The sequence below is a fragment of the Lepidochelys kempii genome, chromosome 7 (genome assembly GCF_965140265.1).
Source record: "Lepidochelys kempii isolate rLepKem1 chromosome 7, rLepKem1.hap2, whole genome shotgun sequence".
Classification (NCBI taxonomy): Eukaryota; Metazoa; Chordata; order Testudines; family Cheloniidae; genus Lepidochelys; species Lepidochelys kempii.
Window position 1 is genome coordinate 25,625,049 of NC_133262.1, and position 21,405 is coordinate 25,646,453.

Genomic DNA, 21,405 nt, shown 5'->3' on the forward strand with positions numbered 1-21,405 from the left:
AAATTGGTTAGTCTCTGAGGTGCCACAAGTCCTCCTGTTCTTTCTGGAGGGAGAGTGTGGAGCAGACAGGAAGAGAGAATGACAAGGAGGAAGAAAAAGAAAGGGGACAGGGAGAAACAGAGAATGAGGAGGGTGTGAGGAGAAGAAGGGAGAGAGAGAGACGACTCTTAAATAGGAAGGGCAGGGGCAAATGAAAGAGAAAAGAGGAGAGGGAGAATGTGTGTGAGAGAGAGAGAGACAGGCGTGTGGGAGGTTGTTGAACACAGGAGCCAAGGGGCGGGACTCTGTCCTTGAACTGGGGGTAGAACTGCGCCGGAGAACGCCTGGCGTGTGAAGTTCTCGGACTTCCCTGGCGTGTGGGGAATGTGGGTGCCCGGCCTCTCCTGACAGCCGCTTCGCTGCAGCTCGAAGTTCCTGGGGCCCAGCACCGCCGGGCGCTGCGTTGTGTCGCCTCCTCCTTCTTCCCCACGGCCTGCTGAGGGAGCCCGGGGAAAGTGGCCCCCGCTCAATCCCTGAGCGCTCTGCGGCCCCTGCCAGGGGCTGCAACCGCTGCTCTGCGAGCTGGAGTTCGGGCCGCCGCCGCCGCCTCAGAGTCGCTGCCCTGGCTGCAGCTCCGAGCCGCCAATGCAGGGAGCCCAGCAGCAGCGGGAAGGTACGAGGTAAGGTGCCAGCGCCTGGTTTCTCCTCAGCTCTGACCACTTCCATGGGAACCTGAGGTGGGAGGGGAGCTTTGCTTGGGGCTGGGGTGGGGTTGCCGCTGCCTGCCAAGCGGAAAGGGACAGATCCTGCCGGGGCCATTGTGAGCGGCTCGTCTGGCCGTCCCCAAACAGCCGCGAACAACAACAGATACCGAGCGGTGAACTGGCCACATCTGCTTCAGAGAAAGCCCCCTGGAGGGAACTCCAGCAGCGCCTCCCGTCCCATGACACGGAGGGAAGGTTGAGTCATTTAGAGGTTAATGGGAGGATTCACACCAGCTTAGCCGAGGCTGCGCTCCAGGGTAGGTTGGGTTTCCCCATACACACCCACCCGCAGCTCTTTCCCAGCCTGCTGACTGACAGGGGGCTTTGTACGGCTTTAACTACCCCCCTATACCTAAAGCGGTACAACCACTGGCGGCTGTGTGTGCACGCTGCAGAGGGTTTTGAGGAAAACCGCCACGGATTTTGTAGGATTCACACATCAGGCAGGGTTTGCAGGGTCAAGTTTATTAAAGATAAGTAAGGATAATAGGCGGGAAAGGGATAGGACCATACATTTTCAAAGCATTATACAAACACTAACTCATTTATCCTTGTATTACACCTAAAAAAACCAGAGAGGTGAAGTGACTTGCTCAAGGCTACAGAATGAGTCAGTGGCAAATCCAGGATTACACTGTGTGGCCTGATTCTTCTGGAACATGTGTTACTCCATTAACTGCTTATTTCATAGTCCTGCAAACAGCCTGGGATTTTCAAAAGAGTTCAAGGGAGTTAGGTGCCCAACTCCCAGGGTGCCTTACTCTTTTAGGTTGCTTTGAAAATTGCACTCTCTACAACATGAGTAATTTTACTCATTCAAGTAGTCCCATTGCATATGTCTGCACTGCAGCTGGGAGCCAGCCTCCCTGCCTGCGTAGACAGACTTGTGCTTGTGCACTGAAAGTAACAGGGGTGCAAAGTCTACACTAGCAGAGGATTGGGCTAGCCACCCAACTCCCTAGGTCTGTGTTTGGGTGATTAGCTTGAGCCTCCCAAGGTACAGCATGCTAGTTTGAGCCCTTCCAGTGCCAGTTTGTGCACCCAGCTGCAGAGTAGACATACCCACTGAGTTCAAAGTCACTCTGTGTAAGTATCTGTAGGACCCAGGCTTTATGCTGATATAAGTGGAAGAAGAATCAAGCCCAGGGAACTTCTGATTCTCAGTCCTGTACCTCAGTCACTACACAATGCTGCCTCAAGTTTTGTAAAATTGACATACCAAGGAGATGAAAGAGCACATGGTGGTGTTGTAATTACACAGGATTCTGAAATTAAAAGCAGCAGATTATATATAGACTTCAAAACAGAGCTAGTGTTAATTAACCTGTAATAGATAGTTGTGTGAATTAACTTTAATGTTTGTGAAGTTCTTTGAAGAGGAAAACCACTATGCACTGTAAGTGTGAAATATTGCTAAATTCTTACTCACTGCCAGTGGCACTTCAACAGGGTCACCTTTGTGATGTGGGAATGGCTATGGATCTAATTTAATGTGTGTGTGAGAGGGGCTATTTTACCCCAAATAATTTGGTTTTATGAGGTGGTATGTTTATTTTTCTCCATACTACTAAAATTTTGTGAATGTGTATAAGCATGCTTTTATATTTGTATGTAGATACTTTCTCATCTGTACATAGGGCCATATGCACTCTTTTGCAGTAAAAGAATAGAAACATTTTTTGATCTTCAAACATTTGTTACAGAATTGAGCTACTGAGGACCCCAATTCTGCAGCTTTTTTAGGAGTCTACTTGCATGAAACTGTAGTAACTGTTAATGGCTATGGATAATGAACTCATTGCAGAGATCACAAAACTAGATACCGTGCAGGGGAGTGGGGAAGTATGGAGCAGTGAGCTGCTTCACACATGGTAGAATCTGCAGTAAAGACCTTAGTGTGTGGAAATGTATAGAAAACTTTCAGGTTTCTTGTAATCTGAGGTGAAGACAGCCACCACTGCTTAGCTATCTATATAAATGTTTATCAATGTTTTATTGTTTTCTGTAGTTTGGTACTTCAGGTCTTGAGCAGAAATCCCTATTAATTTCCAAGGGGAGTTGTGCTTTAAAAATCAGTGATAAAACAAGAGGTTGTGACTTGCCAGGGTAGCACATGTATTGTAGTATTTTTGGCCTCACTCCCCACGGATTTCCTCAAACCTCAGTTCCATTTTTGATTTTGCAGTTCTTCTCCCTGGGATCATTGTTGTGCTCTTAGTTGGTCTGGTAATATTTGTGCATAGAATCTGGAGTGAGGTGTTTTGTAGGGAGTTTCTTGCTTTTTCAGCAGGTAAGCTATGAAAATGCATGGACCATAATTAGGATCTATAGTAGAACCTCACAGTACAAACGCCAGAGTTACGAACTGACCAGTGAACCACACATCTCATCTAGAACCAGAAGTACACAATCAGAAGCAGAGACCAAAAAAAAAAAAAGTGCTGTACTATATGTAAACTACTTAAAAAAAAAGGGGGGGGGGAAAGCAGCATTTTTCTTCTGCATATAAAGTTTCAACGCTGTATTAAATCAATGTGTAGTTGTAAACTTTTGAAAGAGCAACCATAACATTTTGTTCAGAGTTATGAACATTTCAGAGTTACAGACTCCATTCCCGAGGTGTTCATAACTCCGAGTTTCTCCTGTATTTTGTTTTGCCATTCATGAGTTGAAGTGAAACAAAGCTGCAGAGGCTCAGCAACTTTTTGCCTAAATTTGGATTTAGAAGTTAATTTTTGTCTTCCAGATAGGAATATTTAGCTTTTAGCAATGTTTGTTTTTGCATAAAGATGGGTTCAAACCCAAGTGCTGGACCTGAATACTTAAACTATGTGAGAGTTTGCACCTAAACTTTGAAGCTCTGATTCTCATCTTGATTTTTGTTCACTGGTATATTTAGTGAGCAACTAAAAGTAAAACAGTCATATGCTACAAATCTTTCAAACAAGATATTTTAAGTATGTTTTGTATCTACTTTTCTGAGGCTGTTATGAACCTAATAGTTTTTTAAATGTCATCTTTGAAGCAATGCTTAGTGCAACCACAGTCAATTTATTCTGATCTTTTTAGGTATGCTTTTTTGGAAGATATAAGGTGTGTGTATGTGTGTATATATATACACACCCTAAACAATTTCATCAACAATGTAGATGTTAACCTATTTGCTGTGAACCAGCTGTTTCTTTCCTATGTGGTACTGATATTCCATAAAATTTAGTTGCTTTTAAGGAGACTTACCAAGTATACTACACAGCACTGCCTGAAATATGGTTCATGCAATGAATCCCTGATGTAACATTAAGATAGACCTTTAGTGAGTTTAAAGACCCCCAATTCAGTGTTAGAACCACATTCTGTTCTTAATTTGCCCCACTGAGCCCAGGTACTTCAAGGTCTGAGATTTGTGTGAGTGTTATTTTGTATCAGATCTCTCTCACTCTCTACACATGAATGAGAAGTTTTAACTGGTTGTTGGGGCTTATTCCAAGTCTTCAGCTTATCCAGCTTGATATTCAATAATATGAAATTTACTGTCTGTATTTTAAGTTCCTAAAAGTTTCTATTAGGTTCAAGAAGCTTGTAATTATTTTGAGTACTACATGTGATAACCTCTCCCCCATTAGTACAAAAACTATAATAAATACACTTAGAATCCTTTTGAAGTTGTCTGTGTGCACTGAGCTATATTGCAAGCAGCTTAAATTCAGTTAAATCTCACATTCCTTCTGAACAATAATTCCATATGAATTGTCATTTTTTCACTTATAATACATAAGGGTGATTGGCAGAGGGATCCTCTTAATAGGAGACTTCAAAGAATTTTGTGGGTTTAAGTCAATTCCTTTAATGTTATTTTAAACTAGCCTTTTTGTGTTTAATTTTGTAGGTCTCTTTATTTAAATTTTAACCAGAATCTATCTTGGAGAAAGTGAGGCTGTACAATTGCTTCCTTGCAGCTATTTTTATCCATAGCAAGGATTTGGATTGAAGGTTAGTTCCTGTGAACCTGTATGGTGTCATCCCCCCCACCCCCTTTCTTTCTGAATCATGTTCCTCAAGTTTTAAATGTTGTTTTGGAGTTTTAATTGCTTGACTCCCATGAAAGCTGTAGCAAGCAAGCTAAACCACTGCACAAGACTAAAAGTTTGAACTGATATAGTATATAGAATTATTACATTGTACCATGACAGGTTTCAGAGTAACAGCCATGTTAGTCTGTATTCGCAAAAAGAAAAGGAGTACTTGTGGCACCTTAGAAACTAACCAATTTATTTGAGCATAAGCTTTTGTGAGCTACAGTTCACTTCATCGGCTGCATACTGTGGAACTAGTATGCATCCGATGAAGTGAGCTGTAGCTCACGAAAGCTTATGCTCAAATAAATTGGTTAGTCTCTAAGGTGCCACAAGTACTCCTTTTCTTTTTACATTGTACTATGTTTGTCATCAAATAAAGGACTTTATAAATATGCTCTAATAATCTGTGACTAACAAATATCTCATATACATTCATTGAGGTAGCCATAGCTCCAAAGTCGCTATTATGAAGTAAACATCTCTATACAAAATGTGTATTAACCGGGGGTAGAGTTAAAGCAGTGCACAGGAGCATCATGTAAGTGGTGCGCTTTAAACCATGGAAATGTAAACAATGTACTTGAATTTCCAGAGGTGCCTTTATTAGGTCCCGGTCAAGTTACAGGTGCTCAACACTGTTCAGGATCAAGCTGTAAGAGTTGAGATGCTTGACATCTGAGTGTCAGGCCCTTAATGCCTAAACAAAGGGACATGTTTTAATTGTTTTTATTACTTCTCCCTAATCACCTAACTAAGGCTTGGCTACACCTAGTTTTTGTACTGTTTATAACTATTTCAGATAGGGGAGTGATTTTTTTTAAACTGAAATAGTTATTCTGGTATAGCTTATTCCTCTTTCAGTATGGGAATAATTATACTGGTATAATTGCACCCATGCTGGACTTCGTACTGCTTTAACTATACTGCTATAGCTAAAATGGAACAATTTTTGTGTGTTAAAAATTCTGTTGACTTCCATGACACTGAAGATTGTGCAAACTCTGAAAAGTTGGGTGGTGAGAAATCTGGACTTGAGTGGCTCTCTGTCATGCCAGAGCCTCTATTGGAAGGAATTTCACTCTGCAACAGTGGAACATCTCTTCGGGTAGCTAACAAACTGATGATACTTAATTGCAACTGTAGTTTGTTTTGGTCCACATGGCGCTTTAGTGTCAGTGTTATCTTTTGGAACCTAATTGGGTTCTAACTTGCTGTGGTAGCTAAATAAATGGTACAACTTCATTTATTTTACACACTTAATTCCGTGTTTCCTCCCCTGAGAAATTGTAGGAATTGTAAGTAAGAAAACAATATGTCCTTAATGAATAGGCATGTTGGATATAGTCTCTTATATTTCAGCAATTATGTTTCATTCCTTTGATACATTTTTGCCCCAGAAATAATGATAAACTGTATTTTATATAATCATGAGGTTTAAAATGTTCTGCTTCAAGCAACATATGTTGTCAAAATCAATATTATGTTACTGTATCAAAGATATGTAATAACCATAGGGAGCAAGTTCTCCTGACTGAGTCCCTTAGCATGTCAGCTGGAAGCTGCTCTCCATAGGTATGGTGTTTTCTCTCTCTCTCTCTTTCCCTCTCTCTTCCCGCCCCCAGTCTCCCATGTGTGGAGCACTTGCAGGATTGGGGATCATAGAATATCATGGTTGGAAGGGACCTCAGAAGGTCATCTAGTCCAACCCCCTGCTCAAAGCAGGACCAATCCCCAATTTTTGGCCCAGATCCCTAAATGGTCCCCTCAAGGACTGAACTCACAACCCAGGGTTTAGCAGGCCAACGCTCAAACCACTGAGCTATCCTATCTGAGTAAGTCTCAAAGGCTACAGATTGAAGATAATTCTAGGATCATGCACTTTCCTTTTATCTTCATAGGTAATTCTGTTTAGCACCCTATCAGGAAACTAAACATGCAAAAGGATTTGGCCAGACATATTGAACCATGTGCCCTATAACACCCTGCTCTAGCACAGGGAGTTTGAGATAATAGCCCTAATTTTTTTAAGGATTTTTTTTTAAAGGAAGTAGGCCAGAGGAATCATAATTTAAAGCTAAGTAGAAAATTCCATTTTTATTTTAAAGACAGGTGAAACTCAGCATTATGAAGGTGTTTGTTTATTTTGTCATTTTTTCTTAGTTTTCATTTTCATTCTTGTGCAGTGTATTTGCTGAATGTAAACCATTTTCGCATTTGAGGGAAGGGCATGTAGCATGGGGAGCAGCAGTATTTTGGATGCGTGCCATCTTGTGATTAGGCAAACTGGTGGTTGTGTGTATATCTGCCTTCACTTCTTCTCTAAAAATGTTTTACTTAAATGTTGCCTGTAGTAAGACATTTAATTTACTTGAACAAAACATAATTGTGCTTTGTTTGGAAGTTTCTCTAGTGTTCCAGAAGGATGCTTATTTTTTGCATCTTCATAATTTTTCCTTTTTTAAAATTACTTGAAACCACCAAAAGCCCTTTTTACTTAATATACTCCTCAGAAGTGACTCTGGTATTCTTTCCAAGGCAAATTTGCAGGATTTGTCCCCATTACCATCTTAGAACAATATTTTTGAATAACACCTCAAATGCTTTACTTTCAAATTTGGTGTTTTGAGGAGGATAGAGTTAAATTCCTCTCTCATGTTACTAACTGTATGAGTCACTAGAATTGGTAACAGAAATACTTCTCATAATCTTTGGAAAGAACCTTTCAGCACTGTTTTGCTGCGTAGTATCGACGTAGAAGACACAAAGGCAGTGTCTTAATATAAAAGTAGAACTGTTGGTACTTGAGATCATCAACAAGCATATTAACTTGAACCAGATGAACAAAATCAGCAGAGCTTCTTACACTCATATAACTTCTAAGATTTCAGCCAAAATCAAGACAGAAACAGATGAGCACTAAGGGCCAGATTGTGCCATTTAAGTTTTGGTGGTTTGGAGGTGGGGAGAGACAGAATCAACAGTTTAAATTACTGGGCAAGTGTTAGTGTATATCAGTAGTAGTATATGGCCCATTTATTTTGCCTCACTTCTGGCATTAGAAAAAATAAAAACAGACCTGTTGAATTATTCCACTTGCCACAAAATGACAGATAAGACTTAATGGGAACAAATTCAGTGGAATTAAATATCTTTGATTGCTATTAAACTTCATAAGTTATAACAACAAAAGTGTTCTGTACTTGAGTGTATTAACTCTTATTCACATATTCATAGATACGAAAGAACATTTTGTGTGTGTGCATGTCTGCGCGCATGTGTGTGGGTGAGATTACTGAGAAGGACACAGAGTATTGAAACACTTGAGTCTGTTTATTTTTTTATGGGATAAACTACTAAAGCTACTTTTCTCTACAGACAGGACTGCCCTTCTCCCCTTCCCCCCCAATTGAAATCACTTAGATTTTTTGCTTTGCTTTGTTTTTTCAACAAACAAAACCAGTACTTTGCCAGTAGTAGTTTTTCAACATAGTAATGTCATACCCTTTCACCCTCTATTTCACCAATGTAAATTACTGCAAAACTGACTAATGCTCCTTCCAGGAGACAGGATTGTAGATTAGATGAACCAATGGTATGAGCCATTCTATAATTCCTATTTTCATAAAGCTACCCCTTTTTTGGAAATACAACAGTCTGGAAAGAATACGCATTTACATTTTTTGTGGGGGTGCATGAGCATACTCACTTCTGCTTTCATTGAAATGAGTGAGTAGGAGATTGGACCCTTCAAGGGCATTTAGTAACTGAAAGGTGACTCCAGTCTTAAGAACAGGTGCAACTTTGGCATCAGCACTGCAATTTTACCCATCAATTTGCTTGAATTTTATTCTAGGATGTTTTGTAATGTATTTGGTTGGCTTCATGCTTTTGTGGCTTCTGGTCACTGCAGGAAAAAAAGTAGGTGCTCAGAACTAAGGGATTAAGCCCACTCACAACTATATTGCAAACTAGTGATTCTTCTGCTGCATTAAAGAATACCATGTTAGTGGTGCTGGATTTAGTATGGTAGAAATTTGCATTGTTCCCTATTGCCTCCTGCTTTAAGTTCCTTGGTGCAGAGACTAACAGTAGCATTCATGGTCTACCAAAGGTGTCTAGTTTCCAGGCATTTTTTCCCCCCCTTACCTGCTCAGTGGTTCTCAACCAGGGGTACACAGAGCCCTGGGGGTACGCAGAGGTCTTCCAGGGGGTACTCAACTCATTTAGATCAGTTTCTCAACCTGGAGGTTGTGATCCCCAGGGAGGGTTGCGGGACAGATTTAGGGGGATTGCAAGTTCAGGGCCAGCATTTGGGGTGGCAAACAGGGAAACTGGCTGGGACCCCACGCCACAAGGGGGCCCCACAAAGCTAAGTTACATGCTTCAGTTCCGAGCAGCGGGGCTCAGGCTTCAGCCCCGCTGCCAGGAGCTCTGGCTTCAGACAAGGCTCAACTATCACACTGAAATGTAAGTACAATATTTATATTTCCATTAACCTATTTTATAATTATATGGTAAAAATGAGAAAGTAAGCAATTTTTCAGTAGCAGTGTGCTGTGACACTTTTTTGCATTTTTATGTCTGATTTTGTAAGCAAGTAGTTTGTAAGTGAGGTGAAACTTGGGGTACACAAGACAAATCAGACTCCTGAAAGGGGTACAGTAGTTTGGAAAGATTGAGAACCACTGTGATAAACATCCTAACTACCATTAGCAGTGGGATGGGGTTCTATAGTCCTTGATGTGGCCCATAGCACCATTACAATTTTAGGGTCCTGTCCCTTTTGAAACCTGGACTGTTCTGATGCAATTGCCAATAATAGAGCCTAGCACATGGTATTTTTTATAAAATGGACACTGATTCATTAGGAGGTGGATTGGAACATGAGCTCATTTAACATACAGGTGTCAGATAGTGACTGACAGATTGTTACCACCAACTTGGAATGGATCTGAAGTGATGCTGACAACCTAGAAGTGAAAGGCTCTATATGCCATATATAATCCTCTGAGCCACCTACTTCCATCTGCTTGTTTACATTTTCAGTACGTTATGATTATCTTGCCTTCTGAGTGTACCTTTGTATGTACACTTGTATCTATATAACATATTTGTTCCTCTAAATGGAACAGGAGTTAATTGTGTGGTGAGACTTGTGAGGTCTGACCTGCGGGAGAGGATAAAGTACATTTAAGGTATGTATTTTTAAAAAGTCCTTGTGCAAGTTCTTTGGAGCATTAGGCACATATTTCAAAAGCAAAATGACTGCCATTGCAGGTCAGCTTCAAGGAGCTAAATAATGGCATTCTGTATTTGTTGCACTGTGGTCAAAAACTATTTGGAATAATTGTAATGCATGAGAAAGAAAGGTCCACAATGTACTGGTTTGCACTGAAGTGATTATGCAATGTGAAATTTCCGAGCATTGCCTGTTACTTGAGGGATTTTTCTACCCACTACAGATGTAGGGTGTTTTTTTTTCAATTCTGATTCTAACTTATCTTAAGTATGTTGTTGGAAGGACCTCTTTTTCTTTGTATTAGGTTATGCCAAGTGTCTTAGTGGTATGAACATGTCTGGCAATCACTGCATAGTATCTGAAAATTGTTGATTTAACTTTTGCAGAGGGGATTGTTTGCAGCACTTGCTGCTGAAGCAGCATCATTATTTAATTACATACACTTAAAATCTATGCTTTAACATGCTATTTGCTTAAGGCAATGTGCTAGTTAGAAGCTGTTCTGCCGTGTGTGTGTGTGTGTGTGTGTGTGTGTGTGTGTAAATGAGAGACTTTCCAGAAAGCAGCAGAGCTGTAACCATTTGCATTCAATGAAAAGGACAGAATTCTGTACATCTAGTAAAGGGTTGATGATGTGGCTTTCTGGATGTAAGGGCTCTTGTCTCAGAGAACAAGGAGCAGCAGTTAGTAACCTTCTCCCTATCCTCTCTGATTTTTCACTGTGGCAAACGTAAATTATTTTATTTTATTTTTTCATTACTCCTCTGACACTGTTGATACTGGGGTTTACAATGAAACCCTCAAAGATTTTTCCACAGTTCCGTTGTCAGACAGAAATGCACAAGATAATTTTCAGTAAACTGAGGCATTTTGCTGGACAGTAGGGGAGGGAGGAGCACAAGGGTCTGTTGGGTAAATTTAATGTTAAGTTGTTAATTGTGAGTAGAGGTCTTTAGTGTTACACTAAATTCACTGTGGGCCTATTCATGAAGGCTTTATTCTGTTGGAGTTTTGCCTAACTAAGGAGTGAAGGAAAAAGAGATAATCTGAGCTTTAGGGGTCAAATGCTGGTTCCCTGTGGTTTTTTAAAGACCAAAATGATAGACTTGACGTAGGGGAATCTATGCTGGGAATGCAGAAGATAGATTATCATCGTTTCTGCCTTCGCCAACCTGTGGCAATGAAACATGGGCTAACTTGATGACAATGACCTGTTTGCAACTCTCATGTAATTTTTAGACCTTCTGATCACTCCCCTATCATCGGTCTTGCATGGGTGTCCTGTGCAGACTTTTTGTGGCCTGGTATCCTCCAAACTGACTGTATCTGTTCTGATTGCATACTTTCCTGTAGAACCCCCTTGTCCGTAAGCAGGTCCAGGATATCCCTGAGTAATTAAAGTGATAGTTCTACAATTTTTAACACAGATTTCTATACACCACCCACTAGAATTCCTACACCATACACTACAACACTCGTTGTAAGAAGCAGGGAGAAGAAAAGAGGAATGCCAAATTTCCCTTGTCGCTTCAACACTAATATGGATGTTTCCTGAGACTATCATCTGTGCAAGACAGTGACAGTAACATAGCTGCCATAAATTGGGTGTCTGAAGGTGTTCACTTATGCTTTTGTTCTGGGGTTTTATTTTCCTCCATGTAATATTTCCTTCTATCAGATCAGAGCATGATCTCTAGCATAGCCTATAGCAGAGGTTCTCAAACTGGCGGTCAGGACCCCTGAGGAGGTCGCAAGGTTATTACATGGGGGGTCGTGAGCTGTTAGCCTCCACCACAAACCCTGCTTTGCCTCCAGCATATATAGTGGTGGTAGATAAATTAAAAACACTTCTTTTATATATAAGGGAGGGGGTGTCACACTCAGAGGTTTGCTGTGTGAAAGGGGTCACCAGTAAAAATAGTTTGAGAACCACTGGCCTATAGCATATAATTACAGTACATGTACCTTTATGGGGAGCAGTCAAGGTTCACTGCACAAAATGAGGGTGAGGAACAGATTACATCTTGGGTTGAGTCTTTTAAATTAATATTCATTGACTGACTTTGGCAAATAGCTCCAGATTATTAGGAAAGGGTTGGTAGATTTTTTTTTTTTTCCCCTTCAGGCTTAAGCATGCACAGTGCTTTACACTTCAAGTTCAAACAAGAGTTGGACACGGATATTGAGATACTTGTGGGTAGCCTGTTTTTCCTGCTGGACTATTCTTATAGTGCTTCTTGAATGAATTAATTTTTAAGATATCACTGGAAAATTATTTCTGATGTTGATGTCTGTATTTCAATCTTGTAACACAATATTTTGTTATCTGAGAACAAAATCTTGCGTTAGTAGTTTTATCTTTAATTCTGTATAGGTCACTTAAACATATACTGTAATTCTTGACAGTATATACATTTCATCTGAACAACAGCACAGGTTATAATTGTATGTTAGAATTTAGTCCCAGTCTAAAACACATGTGCTGAAGCAATTCTAAGAGAGTTTTGTGCTCAATGAGTAACTTCAAGGAGAAACACTTCATGAGGTGTTGATTTGACTAAAATCTGAATGTTTAGGTTTAACCGTTCTGAAACATTTCATTTAGAATTCGCTTAGCAAAACATTAAACTGCATTTTCCTATTGTGTCAGATTGCCTTAAGGGATCTGTAGTTCTGGCCCTTCTCTCCTCTGGGCTGGGCTCCCTGGAGTATATCTACCTTGAGACAACATTTCCTCTGACAGAGCTGTGTGGTACATCATGGGAGACGTGACTTTGGGAGCATTATGGGAGATGTAGTCCAGTGAGGAGAGAATGGGGTGTGTCAGACTCCCAAACTACAATTCTGATAAGGCAATGCATCATAATGGGAAAACACCGTTGAATATTGAAATGACTCAAAACAAAGAGTTTCGGGTAATTTCAACAAAAAAACCCCACGCATTTTGATTATGGGAATGTCAAAATTTAATTTTTTTTTAAATTTCCATTCAGCAGAAAGATTTGAAATTTCAACTTTTCATTCCAATTTGGGGGGAAAAAATTTGGAATTTCCTATGGGGTAGAAATTCCAAATTTTGCCCAGCTCTAGTAAAATGAGCAGTTGAGAACTTGTGAATAAATATATCAACTTTTTGGGCAAGTGGTGGGTGTGTACAAATCAAAGCTATCTCTAAGTAATAATTAACTTGTATATTTATGTCTTTAGCCAATATTTAGGTGAGCTCATCTTGAATAATTATGCAATGAATTGGGCATAAACATGAACTCTTCTTCAAGGAGAGTCCCTGTAGGAGTTCCACTTCAGGTGAATGCACTATCCCCATCTCATGCTGTTGTTGGCGCCTACCTAGCACTCGCAACCCGACTCCTCTCAGTTCCTTCTTAACCGTCCTTGGCCTGAGACAGAGCTCCCAGCAGTGTGAAAACAGATACTATTCTTAGAGCTTAGAAGAGTTTCTTAGAATACTTTTTAATAGATTAGATATGGTTATTTACCCTTTCTTTCCCCGTTTATTTTCTGTTTAAATTTGTTTTTCTTTTTATAACTCTATTTCTACCCATCTGAATAGTTACTGTTCAACTATACAGTTGAACTGCCATAGTTACAGTATGCCTGGTTCATCAGGCTTCAAGTGTTGCCTTTCCTGCCAGGGGACGATCCTGGTGCTGGACGGGCACTCTCAATGTGTCCACTGCTTAGGTGAGATACATACACCTCGGAAGTGCTCTCACTGCAGTAACTTAAAGACTCAAGCCTGAAAGGACAGAGATTTGCATCTCAAACTTATTCTTCTGGAGAAGTCTCTGTGCCTGGTATCCAATCCTGGCCAGCAGACAAAGATCTCCAGAGATGTCATCTTCTCCACACAAGAAGGCTCATTCCTCCAAAAAAGGCTCTGAGGAAAAGAGCATCAACTTCTCCACTGAAAGACCCAGCAAAAAAGAAGCTGTCTTCAGGTCATTCCCTACCCTCAGTAATGACCAGACCGCAACTGAGTACATACAAGGCACCAGGATCCTCCAGTATTGCGTGTACCGTGACAACCACTGACCCCAAGTGGACAGACTCAGAGTTGAGAAGCAAACGAATGCCCTCCTCCTTTGCTATGGCACTGATGGAACTGGACATGGCACCGAGGTATTCCCCACAGCTTATGGTGCCACCACCTTTTCCAGTAGTGCAGAATGCTCTGAGGTCAACACTGACACCTGTGCCTGCAGCAGCATCATTGGCACTGACCACTTTGGTGCCAAAACCACATGACTCTTCAATGCCACAATCTTTGCTATTCGATACCTATGTCTCTCTGGCCTTACAGTGTCATCTTCACTTACATACACAGGTCCAAAGCCCCTTCCATCCATTGAGGGGCACTGCTCAACAGTCACCTGAAGTGGACCATCCTGAAGTGGACCATCCACTCCTCGACGAAGAGAAGGTTACTCATCCTGTACAGTAACTGAGGATCTTTGAGATGGGTGTCCCTGTGGGTGCTCCACTCCTTCTCTCCTCACATCTATTTCAGAGTTCAATTTCCAGACTCTATGGTAGAGAAGGAACTGAGGGGGGTCGGGGCATGTGTGCGCTGGATAGGCACCGACAACGGTGAGAGACGGGGATAGCTCATGTATGACTTAGACGAGCACTGCTGCAGAAACTCTCTGATCGAAGGCATGGGGGCATGCATTCACCTGAAGTGGAGCACCCACAGGGACACCCATCTCGAAGAATAATTGTTCTTTCTACCTTCAAATAGGCTAGTCTTATTGTCTTCCCTTCACAATAAGGGCTCCTTCTGGGTCTCTCAGTAACAGAACGAGGTTTCAAAAATGGCCTCCCCAGAGATTCTACCCCTTTCTACCACATGGGCCAGAAGGATCTGCATTTCCCTGGGAGGCCCCAACCAGGGATGTCAGTAAGGTTCCCCTGAGGAGGTAGCAAGATGAGGGAGCTGGACATGTTGGCCCCTTACTGTATTCTCCAGTGCTGGCAGTGTCCATTGCCCTCCAACCACATCCAGAGAAGAGGCAGAATGTGAGGAGGTGGCCAAGCTCTACAGCAGGGGTGGACAAACTTTTTGGCCCAAGGGCCATACTGGGTATGGAAATTGTATAGCAGGCCATGAATGCTCACAAAATTGGGGGTTGGGGTGTAGAAGGGGGTGAGGGCTCCAGCTGGGGGTGCAGGCTCTGGGGTGCGGCTGGAAAAGAGGAGTTCAGGGTGCAGGAGGGGGCTCTGGACAGAGGCAGGGGATTGAGGGGTGAGGGGGGGGTGAGGGCTCCAGCTGTGGGTACAGGCTCTGGGGTGGGGCTGGGGATGAGGGGTTGCAGGTGTAGGAGGGTGCTCCAGACTGGGACTGAGGGGTTTGGAGGGTGGGAGGGGGATCAGGGCTGGGTCTGGGGTGCAGGCTCTGGGGGGCACTTACCTCAAGCAGCTCCCAGAAGCAGTGGCATGTCCCCTCTCTGGCTCCTACATGGAGGCGCAACCAGGCTGCTCTGCGCGCTGCCCCACCCACAGGCGTCACCCCTGCAGCTCCTACGGCTTTGGTTCTTGGCCAGTGGGAGCTGCGGGGTGGCACTTGGGGCAGGGGCAGCGTGTGGAGCCCCCTGGCTTCCCCTATGTGTAGGAGCCAGAGTGGGGACATGCTGCTGCTTCCAGGAGCACACCCCGGCTGGAGCAGGGCAAGCCCCAGACTCCGCTGCCTGGTGGGAACTCGAGGGCTGGCCCCTGGGCCATAGTTTGCCCACTCCTTCTCTACAGTCAGGAGTGCGGCTGCTGGTGCAAACTGTAGGGACAAAGGCCCAATTTTCTATCCAGTGTGCTACCCTTCTGGCATTCCTCCCCAGATGGAGATGGAGAAGTAGGAGCAACTTACCCCTGAAGCCAGCTATTCCATTCCTGCCTTCTTGGGGAAGAGTCTGTGTCTGTGTGTCTAGAGGTTGAGGCAACCCCACCAAGACTGGGCTTGAGTGTGTATGTATGTGGCAGGGGGGACTACACTCTGCCTACAGAGCCAGCAGAGCTCCCCAGTAAGACACATCAGTAAAGAGAGTGCCAGGCAGGTGAAGCAGGAGACACAGACCTTTCCATTTGGTTCTGGCTTTCTTGGCCTTGCTCGCTCCCTGAAGCCTGCAGGTGCAATGGATACCAGAAACATCTTGGGAGGGGAAAGGGAGCTGAGTTGACAATGTCTCCAAAAGGCAAATTCAACCCTGGGACAAAGCTGGGAATTAGATAGTTACACTACGGTGCCCCAGTCAGACATTTGAAATAAAGGTTGAATTTTTTCTCATTAAAGCTCTGTGGCAGGGAGGTTTGGCTGAGCTGCTTGCTGCTGTGTAGATAGATAAAACTGGAGGAAACTGCTGGGGATGGGCCATTTCCCTACTGCCAGTGAGTGTCAGGTCTGGTTCCGCTTCAAGCTGGCGGAAGTACCCATTGTAATGGATCTCTGGACCCTTTTATTTGAAGAAAGGAAAAACATTATGTTCACCAGAAATTTTCCTAGCTTCTGGTGGCTTGCATTCTGGTTGTTTTAATTCATTAGTCTGCAGAAGACACTGATCTGTCGTACTGCTGATGTAAATACTGTTAGCCTGATATTTGGGGGGGAGGGATAGCTCAGTGGTTTGAACATTGGCCTGCTAAACCCAGGGTTGTTAGTTCAATCCTTGAGGGGGCCATTTATGGATCTGGGGCAAAAATTGGGGCTTGGTCTTGCTTTGAGCAGAGGGTTGGACTAGATGACCTCTTGAGGTCCCTTCCAACCCTGATATTCTGTGATTCTATGATAAATCTGTAGGCGGAGTCTAATGAAATCCAGAGCTTGCTCAATACAAACAGGATGATTCTGATGGCTGAAAATACCTGGTATTATTTTGTTTGACTATTAAAAAAACAAACAAAAAACCCTCCAAAAGCAACCTTTGCAGAGAAGTTTCACATTACTACTGTGGATCATATTTCATGATGCAATTAACTTTCTCAATTTTGGGGGCCTTGGTTTATACTTGTAATTAGCATGTGTCATAAATATAAAGGGAAGGGTAAACCCCTTTAAAATACCTCCTGGCCAGAGGAAAAGCCCTTTCACCTGTAAAGGGTTAAGAAGCTAGGATAACCTCGCTGGCACCTGACCAAAAAGACCAATGAGGAAACAAGATACTTTCAAAGCGGGGGGGGGGGGCAAAGGGTCTGGGTCTGTCTGTGATGCTTTTGCCGGGGACAGAACAGGAATGGAGTCTTAGAACTTAGTAAGTAATCTAGCTAGATATGCGTTTGATTATGATTTCTTTAAATGGCTGAGAAAATAAACTGTGCTGAATGGAATGGATATTCCTGTCTTTGTGTCTTTTTGTAACTTAAGGTTTTGCCTAGAGGGATTCTCTATGTTTTGAATCTAATTACCCTGTAAGGTATTTACCATCCTGATTTTACAGAGGTGATTCTTTTTACTTTTTCTTCTATTAAAATTCTTCTTTTAAGAAACGGAATGCTTTTTTCATTGTTCTTAAGAGCCAAGGGTTTGGGTCTGTGGTCACCTATGCAAATTGGTGAGGATTTTTATCAAACCTTCTCCAGGAAGGGGGGTGCAAGGTTTTGGTGAGGATTTTGGGGGGGAAAGACGTTTCCAAACGACTCTTTCCCAATAATAAACCTGATTAGACGTTTGGTGGTGGCAGCGAAAGGGCAAAAGGTAAAATAGTTTGTACCTTGGGGAAGGTTTAACCTAAGCTGGTAAAAGTAAGCTTAGGAGGTTTTCCTGCAGGTCCCCACATCTGTACCCTAGAGTTCAGAGTGGGAAAGGAACCTTGACAGCATGTGAAAAGCACAGACTTGGAGCAGATTAGGCCATGTGTGCCTTTCCGAAATGTTACAGTATGGAAATTATTACTGCCAGTACTTGAATATGTTTATGCTGTTTTATAGAATGACTTCAGGCCTCATTCCTGAAAGTGGCACTTTATCAATTTGGGGCTGAAATCTGACCTTAGAAGCGATATAATTTAGTGAAGAAGATCCTCTACATTTTTAAACATTTGAAAAGTAAATCGATCCACCAATGTTCTGAGGCTCATCTTAAAGTAATATGTTCGCTCCGGCTGCTGCTCTGCGGGAACATAACTAACATTATGTATAGCTCTGTACATAGTCCTGCTGACATGAACTGTGCTGGCACACATTCAAAGAAGTAAACAAAAGGCAATCAGTGTTGGCTTCTGCAGAACTAGCAACTCTGAAAAACAATGGCTAAATACTGTTCAATTTATTCATGCAAGTAGTCCCATTGATTAACTTGGAGATTACTCAAGTGAGGCAGGCAAAATTTGGTCTTAAAATGCTTGTCCAAAGTTTTGATCTACTCTGTTTCTCTTGTATATATTTGCAAATGCATAAATCTGTTCACCTGAATTTTTTTTTAATTACTCAATATTTTTATTCTTTTTTTAGAAAAAAGATGAATGGCAGTAGCCCAGCACGCATAATGAGCAACCCTCAAATAATAAACCAGTGTGCCCGAGGAGGAATAGAGGAAAAAAAAGTTTGGTAAGTAAACAATCTTTAATTTTAATCTTTCAAGAGGTTAATAAACAATGAGAGAAGTAATTTAAAAAATAATTAAGTTCCTTTATGTTTCCCTCTCTTTCTAGTGTCTTAACAATAAAACATGAAAAGCCGGGAAGGGTTTTATTTATTTTTATTTAATAGTGCAGGTCTGGGTGTCTCACAGGTTTGGTAATGGAAGAGATGAGGTGAAATCCTGGCCCCACTGAAGTCATTGGCCAAACTGCCTCTGACTCCAATAGGGCTAAGATGGCACATATGGAATCTTTCAACTTTGTCATACAATTTAAATCTCATCCACATTGGTGGTAATGGAGAACTGAGCCACTTCACAGGTGACAGATATTCTGTTAAACAAGTCTGTGGTCTCACTGTAGTTTCTAGTGGGCTGGTACAGTAAAAGCCATTAAAAAGTCAACATTTTCCAAAACTTACCAAAGAAACTTCTATTCTAAGTGTAGGAGAAAACTGGAAACCTCAATTAACTGTTTACAAATGCTTACATTTTAATTAGAGCTGGATTAATTTTTTGGATAAAACTTTTCTGGCTAACCAAGGCTGATTTAGGTCAACAGAAGTATGTAAGAAATTTGGGTCAAATTGGCAGAATTGTTTCAGTTAGGAAAGGGAAGATCTGAACAAAATTGAAATGTTTTCTTTTTTAACTTATTCAGAATGAAATGTTTCAATACTTCAATTTGAAACACCTTTTTATATTGCATTTTACTTAAATCTTTAAAAAAAAGGTTTAAAAAAGGTTGAAATGAACAAAACATATTGTTACAAATGAAACAATTTTTTTTCATTTTGGGTCATTGTGAAGCTGCCATTATTTTATTTTGGTTTGTTGACTGAACCAAAACAAATTAATCATTTAAACAGCACTAATTTTAATGATGACCAAGGTTGCTTCATCAGTAAAACCACCACTGCTCGTTACATTGCTTTCAGCACACCTATTGGCATTTACACCAGAGGGGCCAAGTTCTGAATGAGCATTGAGACTGAACTCTCCACTTGTTTATACAGGGTTTACTCCAGCTCCACGGAAGATAATGGGGGAGTCATTCTGTTGCCTTCCCTTCCCTGTTATGTGCACACATTTATCTCACTGTTGCACTCCTGATTTAGCTTGGATATGCTGATGTTGCTCATTCATCATGAAGAAAAACAACAGAATAAACTCATGCCAGGAACGTGTAACCAGCCTGCCAAGAGGGCTAACTCACATCTATCTTGTATGTAGAGAAGTATGCAAAAAGAGAGGGAGTACTTGTGGCACCTTCGAGACTAACCAATTTATTTGAGCGTAAGGTTTCGTGAGCTACAGCTCACTTCATCGGATGCATTCAGTGGAAAATACAGTGGGGAGATTTATATACATAGAGAACATGAAACAATGGGTGTTACCATACACTATGGTAATCTCCCCTACTGTACCATACACTATGGTAACACCCATTGTTTCATGTTCTCTATGTATATAAATCTCCCCACTGTATTTTCCACTGAATGCATCCGATGAAGTGAGCTGTAGCTCACGAAAGCTTACGCTCAAATAAATTGGTTAGTCTCTAAGGTGCCACAAGTACTCTTTTTCTTTTTGCAAATACAGCCTAACACGGCTGCTACTCGGAAACCTGTAGAGAAGTATGGTTTCACTTATTATACTATTGAAACAAAAAATAATAGCAAACCATATTGTATCCCCAACTGGACCTTTGTTAAGGAGTTAGTGTTGAGTAATAATATTTGTTTCAATAAAATAAATATGTGAGAATTTTCTGTAAAATTCATTTGGCAGCCTGGATTGGTGTGGCAGATTCACCTCCTTTCCCTGTCCTCATTCTAGGAAAACTCTCAAAACCATAAATGAGACTTCAAATTGTGTTTTGTGTATGTGGCATCTTTTTTTAACCCACAGGGGGGAAACATTTTAATGATGCTGTTAATAGCTCATTGTTTCTGGTCACTTTTTTTTTGCTTTATCATGCCCCTAATATTTGGGTACATCCTAAATATGTCCTTTCTCTTTTATTAGAGAGATGAAATAGGTGAGATAATATCTTTTCTTGGACCAACTTGCGTTGGTGAAAGAGACAAGATTTTGAGCTACACCAAGCTCTTCTTCAGGTCCTGATCTTACCTCTTTCACCAACACAAATTGGCATGGGGACTGACTCCATGGGTGTTCCGGGGCTGGAGCACCCTGGGGAAAAAATCTTAGATGTTGAACACCCACCAGCAGCTCCCATATCAGCTCCCCGCCCCAGCGCCTCCCACTGGTGGGCCCCACAGATCAGTGTCCATACCTCCTGCCCCCCTCTATCAGCTGTTTCATGGTGTTCAGGAGGCTTGGGGGGGGGTGGGGCGGAGCGAGGACATGGCGTGCTCGGGGATGTGGGTGAAACTGGGCGGGAAGAGGTGGGGTGGGGGTGGGAAGACGTGGATCAGGGATGGGAAGGGGTGGAGTAGGGGCAAGGCCTGGGGTGGGGCCTTGGGGGAAGGGGTGGGGCGTGGGCAGAGCCGGGTGTCGAGCTCCCCTCTCCCCCGGCACTTTGGAAAGTTGGCGCCTGTGCAAATTGGTCCAATAACAGATATTACTTCACCCACCTTGTCTATCTAATATCCTGGGACCAACATGGCTACAACAACACTACAAATAGTGTTCTCTTTTATGGCTCTCTACTTTTCCCTTAGTCTTGCAGAACCATATAATCTGTACACCTTTACCTCACCCTATCTTATCAACTGTTAATGACTATCTTAACTATCTGCT

At 42.1% G+C, this 21,405-nt stretch overlaps 1 protein-coding gene across 1 annotated transcript in view; it reads left to right on the forward strand.

The window, feature by feature from the left end:
- The first annotated feature begins 345 nt into the window (after positions 1 to 345).
- ARHGEF3 (Rho guanine nucleotide exchange factor 3) overlaps positions 346 to 21,405 on the forward strand; it is a 312,788-nt gene continuing 291,728 nt past the window's right edge. The window contains exons 1-2 of the mRNA XM_073351503.1: positions 346 to 659; positions 18,513 to 18,608. Of these exons, the coding sequence (XP_073207604.1) occupies positions 625 to 659; positions 18,513 to 18,608 (131 nt within the window). The 5' untranslated portion in view covers positions 346 to 624. The remainder of the gene's footprint in view (positions 660 to 18,512; positions 18,609 to 21,405) is intronic.